Here is a 16,584-nt window from a genome sequence, read left to right as displayed (position 1 = left end):
AATGGTTTTGCTGTGTTCGAGTATGATAATGCTTTTGGGGGCGATGGAATTGAATGGTTGGTGATGCCAGTTTGCCTATATATATATATATATATATATATATACATATATGTATTATGTATTGGGTGGAAAAAGGCTCCCTTTCCCTTGTATATCTGCCTGGCTTCCTTTCTAGTCCTTGATTAGTTTATTATGGCTCTTCTTTTTCTCTTTCTCCTTTTTCCCTTTTTAAACCCCATTGGCTTGCTTTGCTCTTCTCTTTTGATATTCGTACCTTCGAGTGAAGAGACACAACTTTATTTGGTGGATGTAAAGACACAACTTTAGAGGTGGATCTAAAGACACAACTTTCTTATTGACATCCGTTGAGGAATGCATTGTATGGTATTATCATCATAATTTTATTGATCACTTCTGGGAAAAATGAAATTGTATTACTGTTCAATTAATTACCATATTTGGTTTTAGCAGCATGATAGGATGATTAAATGAGTTGTAGAGGAACAAAATATAGACAAAAGGCAGCGGGGTTTTAAAATCCAAATTCAGAAACTAGTGAAGAAGAGGTTGCCAAAGGGCAAGTTTACAGTATATGCTTGGGACGACATGCCATAGATTTTCTAAGCATATATTTCAGTTGAGGTTCGTACCCTATTTATTCTCAGATGCTTCTAAAATTAGTTGATTAAAATTTTACTTCGACAAGGTATTGTACCTATCTCCAGCACAGCATCGTCGTCACCCATTTGAATATACATATTGCAATTATAGAAGGAAAGATACCATAGCTTGCCTTGTTTATAACTCTTACCACCTTGGGTCACTGTTCAGAAATTTAATTTATTAGGAGTGGAACCACTTTTGGCTTGGGCTTGGCCTGTAAACCCTGTTTGGGTTGAACCCATCCCCTGCTTAAGACAATACAATGAAAGAAGTCAACCGATCCGATCCTGGTAGGGCTTCAAGGGCATGAAAAAGATAATCCCAATTTTCACTGGCATTACTACATGACATGACATGAAACTGAGATAATTTACATATCCTGATTTCGACTTGAGCTTTGTAGCACTAGCAACACAACACATGATAAGTATGTAATATCTATATATATAATGCCATCCCCTAAAAAGCTTGTGGCAATGGAAAAAGGTCAAAAAAAAAAAAAAAGTTAAATAGACTCTTCCAGTTTAAAAAGGAAAACTTAGAATCCTTGCTAATGTCAGATCTAAGAGCTAGGGAGCCTTTGATGAAAATCTTTTTACACAGACTGCTGAACTGCAGTATCAGTACCATTACTTCCAGCAATTCCACTTTCTTCTGTAGCTGCAGAATTGCTGAATGGTAGAGGCTGATCTAGTCCAGACACCACTGAAGGAGCTGCCTGTACTGAATGGTCAAATTTACAGGCTGGCCCAAACTTGCAAATGCCGTAGCGGCTGTAATGTGAGCAGATGCTTTGATCCTGGATTTCGAAAACAGAGGTCTATCACAATGAAAGCATTAAGTGTTAAATGTGATAAGAACTGAGAACTTAATTATTATCACTGAAAACACAAACCATAAACAGGAACCAAACGCTAAAAGAGAGATCTGTATAATATCCAGTGAGGGCTAATCTTGAATGCACAGAGGGTGACAAAGAGATAATGTGCAAGCCTTTCTCCAAAGGCTCTGTTTCTGTAGACATTCATTTGCCGAACAGAACATCTTGTTTCAATCATTACCCAGTTCAACAAATCAAGTACCAACTTCTCAAACATGCAAATTTTATTGATGTTTCACAACAAATTTGTTTTAAATTACTTGAGAAGAAAAGAAGGCCCATTGCACTAGCTAAGGTGACAAAGAGATATGAGGCAGAACAACCATGAGAACATTTAAAAAAGCTTTAAAACATCTACTGAGTTTATATATATTTCATAAGGAGCAGAAAGTAAAGGAACATAAACTTACAGGTCTCAGTGGTAAACCCTTGTCACTGAGAGTGCATGGGGATGGCTTTGCAACTCGATTTTTTGGATGATGATATTTGCAATTAGATTTAAACTTACAGTCCCCAGTTTTCATGAAGTAACTGCACTCGGGCTGGCCAGGCCGAACTGGGAATTCATCAACTAGCATTTGTGGCTGATGATGAGTATAGACAGCGGTTTCGGTTGATGGGTTGTTCATGACATATGCTGGAGTTGGATGCAAATTCCTTTCAGGGGCATATACAGTCGTCTTGACAAAGAACAACAAGATCAAGTCATCATGCATAAACATATCAAATTACAAGTTCCCACAAGGCAAAGCTACTTTCTGACAGTAATTAATATGCAGAGCCAGAATTAAACCTACCAGGAAATTTAAAGCATAATCTTGTTTAAAAATTATTGCAGTAAAACAAATAAAAGGTAAAAAAGCAAATCCAGCAATAAATATGTGGTGGAATGAGGGATGGGGATGAGGGATGATTACACCTTGTCTGATTCTCCATTTTCATGTGCCTAATAACATCTTACACTATAGACTGTCAAGCAATTAGTATATCTAATCCACCAACTAATTTCCAATACTTTTTAATGCAAAAGCTACATAAATAAACCATATAAAAAAAATCCATTGTCCATGTAACTGAACCAACATCAAGGTTCTACTAAGTCTTCTTCGGTGTCTCAACATATTTTACTCTGCCAAAGCATGAATTTTAACAGTGTCTTTCAACTAAATAAGCATAAAAGTCGAACATTTGTCCACCTGTGCCCCCGTACAAGGCCTATACATTATTCTGCCTACATGTGCATGTGTTTAAGACCTTGAGATAACAAAGTAACCTCGCTTCACCCAGGCAAAGGTTGAAAGCCAGCACAATATTCCACAAAAAGTTTTAAAGCAGGCCAAATAGAATATAAGCACCTCTAGAAACTAGTTCTAACCAAACTATTGAAATATTCCATTCATTATCTGAATATGGCTGTCTGTCAATTGTTACCAGTAAGAATTGCATAATACTATGATTATTTCTCAATGCAGGGGATTATAACAACCTAAACCAAATTATCCATTTCATTACATGCAGTCTATATGTTCAAAGTGCAAGCAATTTTACACATTTAAGATATGATATATAGAGATACACACTGTACTACTTCAGGGGTACAAAAACAAGTAACAATCTGGGAAAACCATATACAACATCCGGGGGGGAAGGTAAGGGCCGTGTAATGCTAAGATAAACTCAATAGATGCTATTGATTAAAGTAACAGAACTTAAACAGCATAAGAGCAACGATAGTACCTGATACCCATTCCATTCTGGATTTGGAGGCGGAACACCTTGTGTTGGTGAAAACATCATTGGCATATAGGGAGTCTCATTCAATGTCCTTGGTGATGACCAGGACGCTATATTCACTTGTGATGCAGCTTGTGATGAAACAGGTCCACCATTACCGTATCCCGAAGGTGGGTCACAAGCTCCAGCAGTTGTAGGATCAGGATGATTAAATCTGCAGTTAGCCCCATACTTGCAGGACCCATTACGCATGTAATAGGGGCACTCTTTCTCTCCCTGTGACGATTTAAAACTTTCAAATTTCCAGAATGATTACTCCAATTAATCATGATTAATCACTAAAAATAAATCTCAAAACATTTGGCCAATTGTAGAAGAAATGCAATGGAACATCAGGACTCAAGTGATGGCATCCAGCAAAATTCCATTAAAACAGTGAAAACAGAAGTGATACCGGTCGGATAGGCAGCCCCAGAAAGTTAAGCTCTAAAATTGGAGCCACTGCAGTTTTTGCTCTTGAGTGGTTGTATCTACAGGCCTTCCCAAACTTACATCCACCAGTTCTTAGGTAATACTGCAAAAATTTCGAGCAAAATTTAACACCACAGAATGTTACTATTGACCTATGCACATTTCTTATAGACGTAGCTTAAAATATATAAAGAAGAGTTTCAGAACCATCTGAACAAACACTAATAGATATGTTATAGACCATAGTAAACCATAGCCTACTAATAGATCTGTTACTATCTTTGTCCTTCTACACTATTAGGAGAATGCTAGGCTTTATTGAAATAAAAAAAGAAACATCCACAAGTTCATTGATTAAATTTCCTGAAAAGAAATAGCACACTTTATAAGCTTCATATTCAAACTGTCAGACTTGTCAAATGCTTTCAAATACGCAAACTGAGACCAGAAAAACCTGTTTCCAAAACGAAAAACAGAACATACAGAACCACTGCAAATCAAATTAGCAGCATTCATCATGATGTTGGCAGTTAAGATCATAAAGAGCACATTTTGCAAACAAAAATTAAGAATATTGACCTTGCATTCTGTCTGGCTTGGTTTCTCTGTTGATTCATCCTTTTCCTTGACCTTTTCCTTCACAGCCTTCAAACATCATAATTCGAAACACCCAGAATGAAAAAGTCAGCACAGGATGACTAATGTAGGTTTGTGCCAAAAAAAAAACTGAGAAAACACCCAAAATCACCAGTTGTTATGGGATAGGGGAGGGTACCAATTGCAGCGCGGCCCAATATATACCCAAAAATATAAAATTTTATTTATATCCATTTATGAAGATTCCCAATATTTAATTAGATCTCAATTAATGAATAGCTACTTCAGCCAGAAAAGATGAATTGTATTCCCACAAGCAGACTGAAGCAGAAATGGTTACATTTTCCTCAGGGCATTACGCCAACAATCGTCTCACACGAATTAACAAAAGAAAGACGTGCATTTTTTTCATAAAATTTACCAATCACAGCATAAAAAACAACTTGGAAAAAAATCAATAAAAAAAACCATCTTTAACAAATACCACATTAATATAGCCGCGCGAAATATAGACAACCAAAAACAGCTCCTTTCAGCTAAACGAAGAGCATCTTCAGCACAATTAAAGATGATAAAATAAAAATAAAATAATAAGAACAAGGTGAGAAAAGGACCTGGTTCTTCCTTCGAACAGGGTGATTAAACTTGCAATTAGATCCAAATTTGCAAAGTCCAGTTTTCATATAATAAGCGCAATCCTCTGCTTCCGGTCTTACCGGATAATGCGACCTCCTTCCTTCATTCGTCACGTTTTCATCATCATCCTCGTACTCGTTTTTCTCCTCCACCTCATCCTCGTCGTCTCCGGCAGCGTCCACGTCGGCTTCGTTGTCGCTCTCTCTCTCGCGGTCATCTTTCTTCTCAGCTTCTTCATCCCCCTCCTCCTCTTCCCCTTCCTCCTCCTTCAAATCGAGGTTCTGGAGCTGCTGCTCGAGATTGCTTTGGTCGTGGTCCGTTTCCTGAGCCGAGTGATTGAGATCAGAGGGTGAGGGGTCAGGATTCGGAGAAGGATCCGGATCGAGCGAGTGGAGCCCTAAGTGAAGGGCGGAATCGGTGGGAGTAGAGTCGGAGATCGGAGTTTCTTCAGATTGAGACATTGTTAATCCACATTTCAAAACCCTAAATTTGGCAGAAGAAAAAGGGTGTGGGGGGGGAGAGAGAGAAGGAAGTAAAAAGGTTAGAGCCTTTGTTATTGGGAAATGGAAGTGAAAGTGTGTGAACAAAAAGGCAAAGAAGGGAAGAGAGAAGGAAGGCCAAAAAAAAAGAAAAGAAAAGGATGTTACCACTTGTTGCAGCTGTATATTTCTACTTGGAAAAAATAATAATGGCGCATTCTTTTGTACTTTGTACGTTTCTCTTACTCCATATGTAACGTATACTTTCTTTTTTTTTTTAATTCTTTCTAGACCCTCCCTCCCTCCCTCCCTCCCTCCCTGTAACCCCTTTATTTTCCCCTTTTTCTCGTTGTGTCTCTGGTAGAGCTTGTGTAAAGCAGTTATGTAAATAGAATGTAGGGAATGAGTTCCCTTTTATTACAATAATTTTTAGTTATCTGCCACTATTATTAGTTAATAGACATCTTCTTACCAAAAAGTTTATTAATTTGCATTCTCTTTGTCCTTTAGATTTCATCAAATATATCAACAGAGAAAAAAATAGGAAAACAATTAAAAAAAAAAAAAAAGTAGAGGATAGGTCAAAGAAAACTAATGGATGTCTACAAGATCATAAAAGAAAATTTAGGACAATATCCAAAATTTAAGACGCAAAGACAGACGGTTAAGTTTAAAAACATTATTTACAAAAAAAGAAAAAAAAGAAAATGGGTTTCAAATTAAAGCTCGGCCCAAACTGTACGTTAGCCTCACTTACGAAGAGTTTGGAGGACTCGAAGAAAACAGTGGGCATAATAGGTTGGCCCAGAATTAAGGCTTATGATTTGAATGGATGGAAGGTACGAGGCCAGTATGGTGAATTTTGGACGGAGATAACTTCCAAGGAAAAGTATGGAAGGAAACTTCACCACGTTTCTCACGAGTTTGAAATTTGGTAGGAGGGCATAGAGCCACCAAATGCGGTGCAAATTGCAATGAACGAGCATCTGAACAGGGAGCACGGTAGGCAGGGCTAAGGCAGGAATCTGATTCAATATCCAAGCAATTGCTCTGATTACGGTAAATGAATGGGCACAATGGAAACCCCAGGACAAAACATGATTAACAGTTTCCTGAATGACAACAATGGGGAAATTCTAACCCTTTCGTTGAACCTAGCCTACCCTGCCAATTGAACAACAGGTTCATTAGAAATGTTAAATTACACTTTTCTTCCTTCAAATTATCCCCTACCTTTCTTTGCTGAATGACCAGTCTTTCGTTTGTGACGACTGAAATCTGACACAAAACGAAATGTCTGCCCACAGCCTTCTTCTGCACACACGTAAGGACGAGCACCTGTGTGAACCCTAATGTGTTCTGTTCGGGCCCATGCCCACTTGAATGTCATCTTGCAGCCCTTCCAAGGGCATTTAAGAGGTCGGTCATCCAAATGAACTCGGCGATGCTGCACCAGATACTTGTGTGAGAAGAACTTCTTCCCACACCCCTTGACCGGACAAATGTTTCTTTTGTGCAGGAGCAGCTCTTGTTTCAAGCCAAAACTCATGGTGCATCCTTCCATGTCACACTGGTATTCTGCTTCCTCATCCCTTACTTTTGAAGTATTGTGACCAGCTAGAGTTTTCACATTTGAAGCATTCTTCACTTTCTTCTTACTGGCCTGCTTCTTCTCTTTTGGTTTTGTTTCTGACTCTTTCAGAGGCTTTCGGACTCTTTTCCTAAGGCGTGTGCTGGGTCCACCTTCTAGCTCATCTTCACCATATGAATTGCACTGTCTAGCACTTTGCTCAATTTTGGTGCTCCGATTCCGAGGAGTCTCTTGTTTTATTTGCTGAGAGACTACTTGTTTTGTTGTCCGACGTTTCCCTTGTTTAACATTCCGAGGGGTTTCTTGTTTTATTTGCCGCGGTGTCTGGGCTTTCTTCTTTCTGCTTCTAAGAGTCCTCCTATTTGGTTGGTGATAATTCTCATCCAACGAATCATATGAAACTGCATCTTCCCTCTCAATAAATTTCCCTTGTCTGCTTCTAGGAGTCTTTCTAAGCTGCTGCTGAGAAGTATCATCCAGTGAATCATCTGAAACTGCATCTTCCCTCTCAAGAATCTTGGTTTGCTTACTTCTCGGAATCCTCCTAAGCTGCTGAAGAGAACTATCATCTGGAGAATCAGACGAAACCGCATCTTCCCTCTCAATAAACTTGGTTAGCTGGCTTCTAGAAACCCTCCTACGCTGTTGATGAGAACTACCCTTCAATGAATCAAAGGAAACTACATCTTCTCTATCAGTAAACTTGGCCACTTTGCTTCTAGGAATCCTATGCTGCTGTTGAAGATTATCCTCAAGTGAATCATCTGAAAATGCATCATCTCTTTCCATGCACTTCATTTGCTTGCCTTTAGGAATCCTCCTAAGCTGATGTTGAGAATCATCTTCTGATGCATCATCTGACATTGTATCATCTCTCTCAACAAAGTTTGCTTGCCTGCCTTTAGGCATTCTTCTATACTGCTTAAGAGAATTATCTGCTCGTGAATCATCTGATATAGCATCATTCTTCTCACATGACTTGATTTGCCTGCATCTAGGAATCCTCCTATGCAGCCGATGAGAAATTTCCTCTAGTTCATCCTCTGATACAATATCTTCTCTCTCCCTAAATTTGGCCTGCCAACTTCGAGGAATCCTCCTATACTGCTTAAGAGAACTTTCATCAAGTGAATCACCCGAAACTGCATCATCTTCTTCAATATATTTGCCTTGCTTGCCTCTGAGATTCCTCCAATGCTGCTGATGAGTAAATTCCTCTTCTGCATCTTCTGATTCAGCACCTTCTCTTTCAATAAATTTTGCCAATTTTTTTCTGGAGAGATTCCTTTGCTGCAGAAGAGAATCATCCTCAAGCAAATCATATGAAATTGCCTCTTCTTTCTGAATCAGTCTAGGCTGCTTGCCTCTAAAAAAAATCTGTTGCTGCCTAAGAGAACCACCATCCAATGAATCATCTGAAACTGCACCCTCTGTCTCAATGCATTTCACTTTCTTGCTTGATGCAATCTCAGGCCTCATTTTTCTCTTTCTATTAAACTTTTTAGCCACCTTGGTTGTTTCAGCTTTGTGAACATTTTCTGGTTTTCTCTCAAGATTTTCATCTGAAGTTGCCCAAGCATGAAAGCCTCTTTCTTGTTCTTGTTCCTCAGGATCCCTTTGTGCCAAAAATGGATGAACCTGATTTGACATCCAAACTTTACCACACCATTTTCCTGCCACCACTTTTTTCTGCTTGCCAGACCTCCTCCCATACACATTCAATTTTGTGGGTGAGCTACCAGGAGAGTTACGGCCAAATGCACTGTATATAACATAATTGTATGGCATCTGTTTACTGTACAGGGTAGAGCGGCTGAGATTGGCACTATAAAATAGGTTGACACCCAACTTTACAGCCCAGTCTCCGTTCCCAGGTATAGCATCCTCACTATCAAGAGCTGACTGGATCCTCTCCTCATCCTCCTTAGTAGCATCCCCAAATAAAATGTCATTCCAGGGATAATCAATTCCTAGTTCTTCGGTCACCAACTTTGCTTCTGCTTCTATCTTGGGATACTCTGCATTGTTCAACAGATAATGTTAATGACTGGAGAGAAAAGAACCTAAAATAGTTATTTGGTAGAACTATTAATTAGTTTTTTAGAAGATGCAAAACATGCAAATAATAATAGACGGTCACTGGATACTTTTCCCAGCCAAAAGAAACAAAGAAAAATTGTTGAAATTAGAAGAAACATGTTAATAGACAAGTTGGCTGGTGCATGCTGCCTGTCATCTATTATCTATATTATCTATAATGAGTTTTGAGTTCAAGTGACCTGGTTGGAATTTTGTAATTCTTAAGGGCATTTTTGCCTGTCTATTTGTATGGCATTTTGTGTTTGTCATTTTTTTTCCTATTTTCGTAAGAGAGAGAAAGATGGAGATGGAGCCATAAAGGCTGGAAGAGAGAGGAGAATGAAGAGGCAGACGTGGGCTAGAAGGGAAGGAGCCGACTGAGGCCAGCTAGGGGGTTGATGGCCAGTGGCAGGCCGGAGGATAGAAAGCAAGGGCAAAGAGGAAAATGAAGAGAAAGAAAGGGGTAGAGAGAGATCAGGGTGGAAGAGAGGAAGAGTCAAGGAGGGGCCAGATCTGGTCTCTGCCACCGAACTGGCTCCTTGCCACCAGTGAGGGAGGGAAAGAGAATTAAAAAAAAAGGAAAGGAAATAGGGAAAAAAAAAAGAGAGAAAAAAGGGAAGAAAAGGAGAAACATAGGGAAAAAAAAGTATAAAGAGCCAACATGAGAGAATAACAAAAGTTCAAAGAAAAAAGATTAAAAATTGAATAGAAATATAAATAAAATAAATTAAAAAGTTCAAGGAAATAAATATAAAAAAAAAGGTGTAGTAAAAAACTAAAAGTATTGCAAAATACTATTAAAAGTAACAATCATAATACTGAGTAAAAGTATAAAAGAAAAAAATAGAAAGAATAAAAAATTTAAGAGACAAGGGAAAATAAAACAACTATATAATTGAACTAAAAAACCTATTTACAACAATATAATTAAAGAAAAACTATAACATAGAAAAAATGAAGAGAGAGGAGGATATAGATAAAAGAAAAGAAAAGAAAAGGAAGGAGGATAATAAATAAAAATTTATTGAAAGTATGAATAGTATTGAGCATTAAAAATGATAAATAGCATTGCAGTATAGTGTATAAATAGTATTAATTTGAAAATTCATAATTCAAATATAAATGCAAAAATAAAAATGAAGAGAAAGGACATAGAAAACCACAAAAGGAAAACGAAAAAATGTAGAAAAAGTAAAAACAAAGAAAAGGGAAGAAAGAATAAACTTGAAGTATAAGTGTGGTGGATACAAAATAAAAGTGAAATAAAATGAATGAAAAAAAATAAAAAAGTATACATAGCATAAGATATTATTAAAAGTTAAAAAATAACCATTGATCATTGAGAAAGAAAAGAAAGAGAAAGACAAATCATCTTTGATAATTAAAAATACTTTTTATAACACAAATTATACCAATAATATCTTTAAATTATTTGATAAAAAGTTTTACCCCACAGCAATGCAAGGGTATTAAACTAGCTGATTATAAAAAATAGAGATCAAACCTTACCCTCAGACTTCACCTTTAGGGCATCATTCCCCTTCCATGTATTAATAATCACAAGCACAAAAATGTGGGAAATGGGAAGGTTAAAATACGGGAACCCTCACCTACTCAACTTCTTTACTCACATGCTCACATGCAGTATCATCCAAAAACAAGTTGCATAAGATAACAGAAACATAAGGCAATGCGCATTACTACAGCAAATAATATCTCCTGTTTTTTTTTTCTTTTGTGGAAGGGTTAGGAAAAGGAGTGCCCATTTATGTGTAAATATTCATTTGGGTAAAAACCGAATGCCAAAATGTACCTGGATGACAAAGGAGAAATACATGCACTCCTCCTATTTGACGAAGTTGCTGGTCTACTTCTACAGCATGCTCAAGACAGAAGACATGCATTCGAGAAGAATCTTCATCAGACCTCGGAGCAAATGGAATATCCGCATTCTCCATTGGTACCATGGTCTTGCTAAACCTCATTTTCTCTGCGCCATGAGTGGCCGGTGAGTAACTTGGATTAGCATGTGATGTTGTGATTGGATCTCTAAATTTATCCTCCAAACCGATTGATCTTCTTGAAGCAAGATTATCAGTTTCAAACTCAACAGTGTGGTCAAATGCTTGAGGGCTCGTAGACTTGATGTCAACATGCACAGGAGCTTCTTCCTCAGATTCAAGCCTTAATAATGAGGGATTATTACTCCCATTTGCATCACCAGGAGAGAAACCAGAACCATTATACTGAAATTTCCTTTCTAATGAACGGTTTGCTGAATTTGTCTCATCACCAGAGACAGTAACATTTGGTTCAACATGATCTTCTTCAGAATCAGATGAATTTCCATATGTGGAAGCTAATAGACCAAGAGCAGAAGTATCTCCCCCTTTTTCAGTATCTTCCACCACTTGGTTACTTTGATCTGCCATATGAAACTTGTCCTCAACAGACTGAACAGGGACATCATATAAAGCATTTGGAGCTCTTTTGTTCATCCACCCTGTATCAAAAAAAAAACAAAAGAAAAGCTCATTAAGTGTTCAGAATAACGAAAAGAATATGAAGAGAAAATCTTCAGAAAAAGAACAGAACACTATTTAGATAAAATATTAATTACAGAAACTTGCATAAGCATGCTGATCCATAGACTAGCATATTATCAAGACATCATGCAGCATAAATAGTTTAACGCAAACATGACACCTATTGCATCCTATTTAGGTGTAAGTATGTGAGAAACCAATTGTTTCGCTGGCCCAAACAAAAGCCAATTGCATGACACTAACATAAAACTCCTTATTTGAGTTATCCTATCTCTATTACATTTTGGAAATGACATTTCATTGGAGCTCAAAGACATCCAGCCAAATTCCAGACTAGTTTACTTAAGATCACATACATGACTGCTTCTATTTTAGTTGACTGACCTTTACAAAAACTACATGTATCATAAGGAAATTGCTACTGCCCCACAAGCACAAGGAATGCATTAAACAGAATGAAAGAAAGAAAATGTTTAGTTTGACTAACACGTAAATCACACAAAGAAGATCAGCTAATGAAAGAAAATTTCCATATGTAACCTACTTGTACAGGAATTTTGCTCAGAAGTAATTACATCCCCATGAGTAGTGGTGAACCCATCACGAGTTACTCCAGAACCAACAGTCCAATCATTAAAAAAGCTACAATCAGCTGACATGAGGTATCTAGCCGCTTGTTCAGTTGGTTGAAGAACAGCAATGCAAGAAAAGCACAATATTCCACATGTGACGCATGAAAACAGTCCCTGATCTGACAATGCATCACCTTGAACAGCATTTTCTCCTTCTGCGCTCATGTTCAAGGTCTGCAACGGCAGTCTACACAAATGATCAGTTCCATTAAAAGCAGAATCCCGGTTACCCTCATACATTGAAGCAAATTTTCCTTTCACTGAATAGAAACCTTTTACTCCCTTGATTTCTTCATTCCCACCTACCATGATCTCATCAGAAGCTAAGTCTTTGGATAATTTCACAACATCTTTGTAGTTGCATAAGCCACGTGACATCCTAGGGTTTATTCTTAATTGGGATGCAACACGTAAATCTGAACAAGGAGAAATATCAGAAGAACTTTTGGGGAGTAGTACCACTGAAGATCCTTTTCCAAGAATATGAAGTAGTTCATTGTTCTGCATAAGGTTCTGCACAAATAATTCTTTAACCAAGGTTTCTCCTTCACTTTTTTTCTTATCCTTTAGTCGAGAACTCTTTGGTTTAGCATTGATGCTCATAGGTACCCTGCAAGGAGAAACCTAACAAAAATGAGGAAAAGATAAATAATATAAGTTATCGCTCTTTTTATTTTTGTACTTTCAGCTTCCTACAAACAACTTTTGGTATAAATTTTGAGCATGTGAATAAAAATTTACAGATTTCTGTCCTTTAGATTGTTGGGACATCAACTTTGTAATAACAAGAAGCAAAACTAAAGGGAGATGTACTTAGACTCTTCAGTAATCTAATGAGCCAATGTTGGGCACATATAGGACATTTCAAAAGTAAACATGGCATGCAATATGGCCCTCTATACTTTACTAGGAAAAACTTGCAAAAGTGAAACATACTCGTCTCCAGCATTTGAACCCAAGTCAGAGCAACAAGGAAGCAGGACAGCATGAAATGAGCAAGTGTAAAACGTTTTTCTAAGCCAAAAAACCTATCCCCAGAAATTTCACAAGCAGTGTGGAACTGTGCGATTAAATTTCATATGCATATTTAAATGAATTGCAATAATTTTAAGAGCAGCAAACTATAACAAAAATTGCAATGACTCAGAGTTTTCAGCTATATTAGGTTGAGAAGGCAGAATGCAGCAAGAAATTAAAAATCCAAAGCATTAGATGGAATCATATTGCTTCCATAGTAGACATGAGTCATACCTTGAACATAACTCAAGTGCAAGATCATAGAGTAACTGGAAATGAGAGACCATCGGAGGGTAATTAATTGAAGCTCTTCGAATAGCAGCATCTCTGGCCACTCTCAACCATTCTGGTGTTGCAATATTAGCTGCCTCTCCAAAATTAAATCCTAATAGCAAAAACATACGGATGAAATTAGCTCCTTCCTATGATAGTAACTAATAGAAATTCCAAAGTATCTCACCATGACTGAACCCTGAATGATAGGCTCTTGGAAAAGTGACAACAAACTCCCCAGCATTTTGCACTAACCTGATTTCAGAATAATGATAACGTAAGAAAGAGACAGATAATCATCCCTCACCAAGACACTTAAATCATTTTATACGACACTAAGAAAATAAGTTTCCAGTATAAAAGTATTTCAAGGAAACTTCTTAGAATATCATCTTTGCTGAGATAAGGAGAAAAGGATGGACCCTAAATTTGATTAAAAGAACAACAATAGAGTTTAAACACTTTCTTATTGAATGAGAGAAAAATGAAATGCAAGCCAAAAACAAGAACAATGCAGAGATCATAAGTAGTAATTTACGATTTGATTTGAACCTAATAAACTTTGCATAACGCCAAAGAACACTCCAGGGTGCAAAAGATTAGAGAGGTAAAGTTACCTGCAGCATGGAATCCCAGCATGAACAAATACTTCAGGAGACATCACTGTGGTCTTCTCACCAAGGGTGGAAAAGGTAACTGATAGATGACAAATTAAAATAAATTTGCTCAATTAGCATTTTTGTATAGATATAATATCAGCACCATCACTCAAATATAAGAGATTCAATTGCTTTTCTAGTTAAACCAAAATAACATCAATGCATAGTAACTTCATTGGATTAAAATTAACCTGATCCAAAATGGCAAGTCAAAAACCATGGATACACTAGATAGTCAATAAGTTCTATTTTGATCATGAGCCACACACCAAGTCTTTAATCTAATTGCTTTGCAGGCACTACAGCTTCAAAGGGATACAAATCACATACACAAGGGGACAAGAAAAAATAAGCACAAGACTCGCACAAGCACAATGATATGAAGATACATATAAATCTATAAAATGCCATAACCTCTGTTCTTCACTACTCAACCAAAATACATTTTAAGAAAAATTTTCACGGCAGATATCGATGAGACAAGCATCCACAAGATCAAATAACACTAGTCTTTCTCATAACTACTCAATACCCCGTAGAAAGGACATAGAAAACACAGCTTTTTTATTAGATGAAAAAGGAGGAATCTCTGATATAATACTCCAGCTCCTAGAAACTCAAAATCTAAAATCCTTCAAACCCAACGTCTAAATCAACAGAGAATTGAAGAGCAAATGATAAGTACTTCACATAGAGATAAAACTTGCGATTAAACTTATCATCATAGAATTAACGTTATCCTGCAGCCATGTCCAACATAATTCAACCTAACAAAAAAGTATAGGCGAGAAACAGAGTAGGCTCACTTACTACAATGCCAACAGATAACTAACACCTATTAAAAACCTCAATCTTCACCATTCAAAAAAGGTAAAATTCAACCACCAAGTCTATGAAGTTTATTCTTCCTCAAACTAGTCAATCTCACCCATGTTATCCTATATAGGCTACTGCTCGCATACACAGAGTAAACAGAAAGTATTTAACATGTAGGTAACTAAGAAACAGAGGAGACACAATTGATAGTTCAGTAAACTCACCAAGAGGATTGAACTCTCCTCCATAGCCATCAAGCCTGACCACCTCCTCGAAAGCAACCGCGGCATCCCTTGGAACACCGTACCATGTCTTCCCTGCTCCCATATGCAAATAATTCAAGCTATGCAAGTCGTGATCCTCTACATGCCAAGCGAACCAACTGAACAACATTGCAATGTACACCATAGGGGAAGTAACACCCGGAATCTCGTCCTTCATGAACCTTAACAATGACCCTTTTGCCCTCGAGACTGCCCTCATATTCCACGGTGTCTCCCCAACCGTAACTCCTTCCCCTGCTTCTCTCCCTCCACCACTGCTCTTCTTTGAGCTCAGAGGCACAAAAGCTGAACCAGGCATGTCGTTAGCGTACTCAACGGAAAAGGGTTTGTCAACCGTCGCTTTCCAAAAAAGGGTTTCGACTTCCAAAGCTGAAAGGGAACCCTTTCTGCTGTATCTTTTCAAGTAACCCCTTTCGAAATTCTTCGCTTTTGCTTCGAATTCTTGGAAAGTGTAGTACTCCCCACTCTGCCAGACGGGTTTCTGAACGGGCCGTGGTTTTCTGGGGCAAAACCCGATCTGCTGTTGGCGGGTAGTGAATGTGGGTGCCGGCTTCGAATCGGAGCTAGTATTAGCTGCGGCACGAGCCAAAAGGGAGCGATTGAGGTTCCCAATTGCTGTCTTTTTAGGAGCAGGCGGCACTGGAGGTATGATTTTGCAGATTCCATACTGGGAAGCCTCTTTTTCGATCTTGAAAATGTAGGCAATTGGATCTTGAAACTCTGCCAAAGTAGGCCGGTACTCTGGAGCTAAAGGCAGAGATTTCAGCCAGGAAAACACTTCTTGACTTGGCTCTGGTGAAAGGCTTGAAGCAGCCATGAAAGAAAGAATAAATTTTTCTGGGTAAGAATCGGGGTAATCATTGAGAGTTCATTTTATGAAAGAAAAACAAAAACAGAGAAGAAAGTTTTCAGATTCTTCTGAGCTTCCATTTTCTTTGTTTTTATATTCTAAGAAAGGGATTTCTTTTTTTTTTGTGTTTTTCCTCTGTTTTTTTTGTGTAGTTACAGAGGAAATGGGGGAAACGGTGAAATTTTATGAGGGCAGAGGAAGGGGCAGCAGGCAAAAACTATGGGAAGAGTAGTAGGCATGTGACTAGTGGGGTTTTATTCTGGGTTTGGAGGTAGCTTATGAAAATGACGACCACTTTTGTGCTATTTACTTTTTTTGCCATTGTCTCTTCTTTTCCGGTTATCTAATTTCTGGATAATGGACAATAAATTTTTGGG

The 16,584-nt window shown here is 37.8% G+C and overlaps 2 protein-coding genes across 2 annotated transcripts; both read right to left on the bottom strand.

Moving 5' to 3' along the window:
• Nucleotides 1-970: 970 nt before the first annotated feature.
• On the bottom strand, nucleotides 971-5,613 carry LOC18605028 (Zinc finger C-x8-C-x5-C-x3-H type family protein). The gene is made up of 6 exons (XM_018117341.2): nucleotides 4,960-5,613; nucleotides 4,328-4,393; nucleotides 3,732-3,851; nucleotides 3,281-3,553; nucleotides 1,954-2,223; nucleotides 971-1,462 (listed from the first exon to the last, which is right to left on the bottom strand). Exons 1-6 carry the CDS (start codon nucleotides 5,440-5,442, stop codon nucleotides 1,259-1,261), a joined length of 1,416 nt encoding a protein of 471 aa, XP_017972830.1. The 5' UTR covers nucleotides 5,443-5,613; the 3' UTR covers nucleotides 971-1,258.
• An 873-nt stretch (nucleotides 5,614-6,486) lies between these two features.
• Nucleotides 6,487-16,478, bottom strand: REF6 (relative of early flowering 6). Its single transcript, XM_007037793.3, has 7 exons — nucleotides 15,298-16,478; nucleotides 14,216-14,294; nucleotides 13,786-13,853; nucleotides 13,560-13,710; nucleotides 12,221-12,918; nucleotides 10,944-11,633; nucleotides 6,487-9,069 (listed from the first exon to the last, which is right to left on the bottom strand). Exons 1-7 carry the CDS (start codon nucleotides 16,172-16,174, stop codon nucleotides 6,683-6,685), a joined length of 4,950 nt encoding a protein of 1,649 aa, XP_007037855.3. The 5' UTR covers nucleotides 16,175-16,478; the 3' UTR covers nucleotides 6,487-6,682.
• Nucleotides 16,479-16,584: the final 106 nt, after the last annotated feature.

Source organism: Theobroma cacao, chromosome 3 (genome assembly GCF_053813885.1).
Source record: "Theobroma cacao isolate CCN51 chromosome 3, ASM5381388v1, whole genome shotgun sequence".
Classification (NCBI taxonomy): domain Eukaryota; kingdom Viridiplantae; phylum Streptophyta; class Magnoliopsida; order Malvales; family Malvaceae; genus Theobroma; species Theobroma cacao.
The sequence above is the reverse complement of the archived record's forward strand: the minus strand, read 5'-3'. Positions and strand labels throughout refer to the sequence as shown.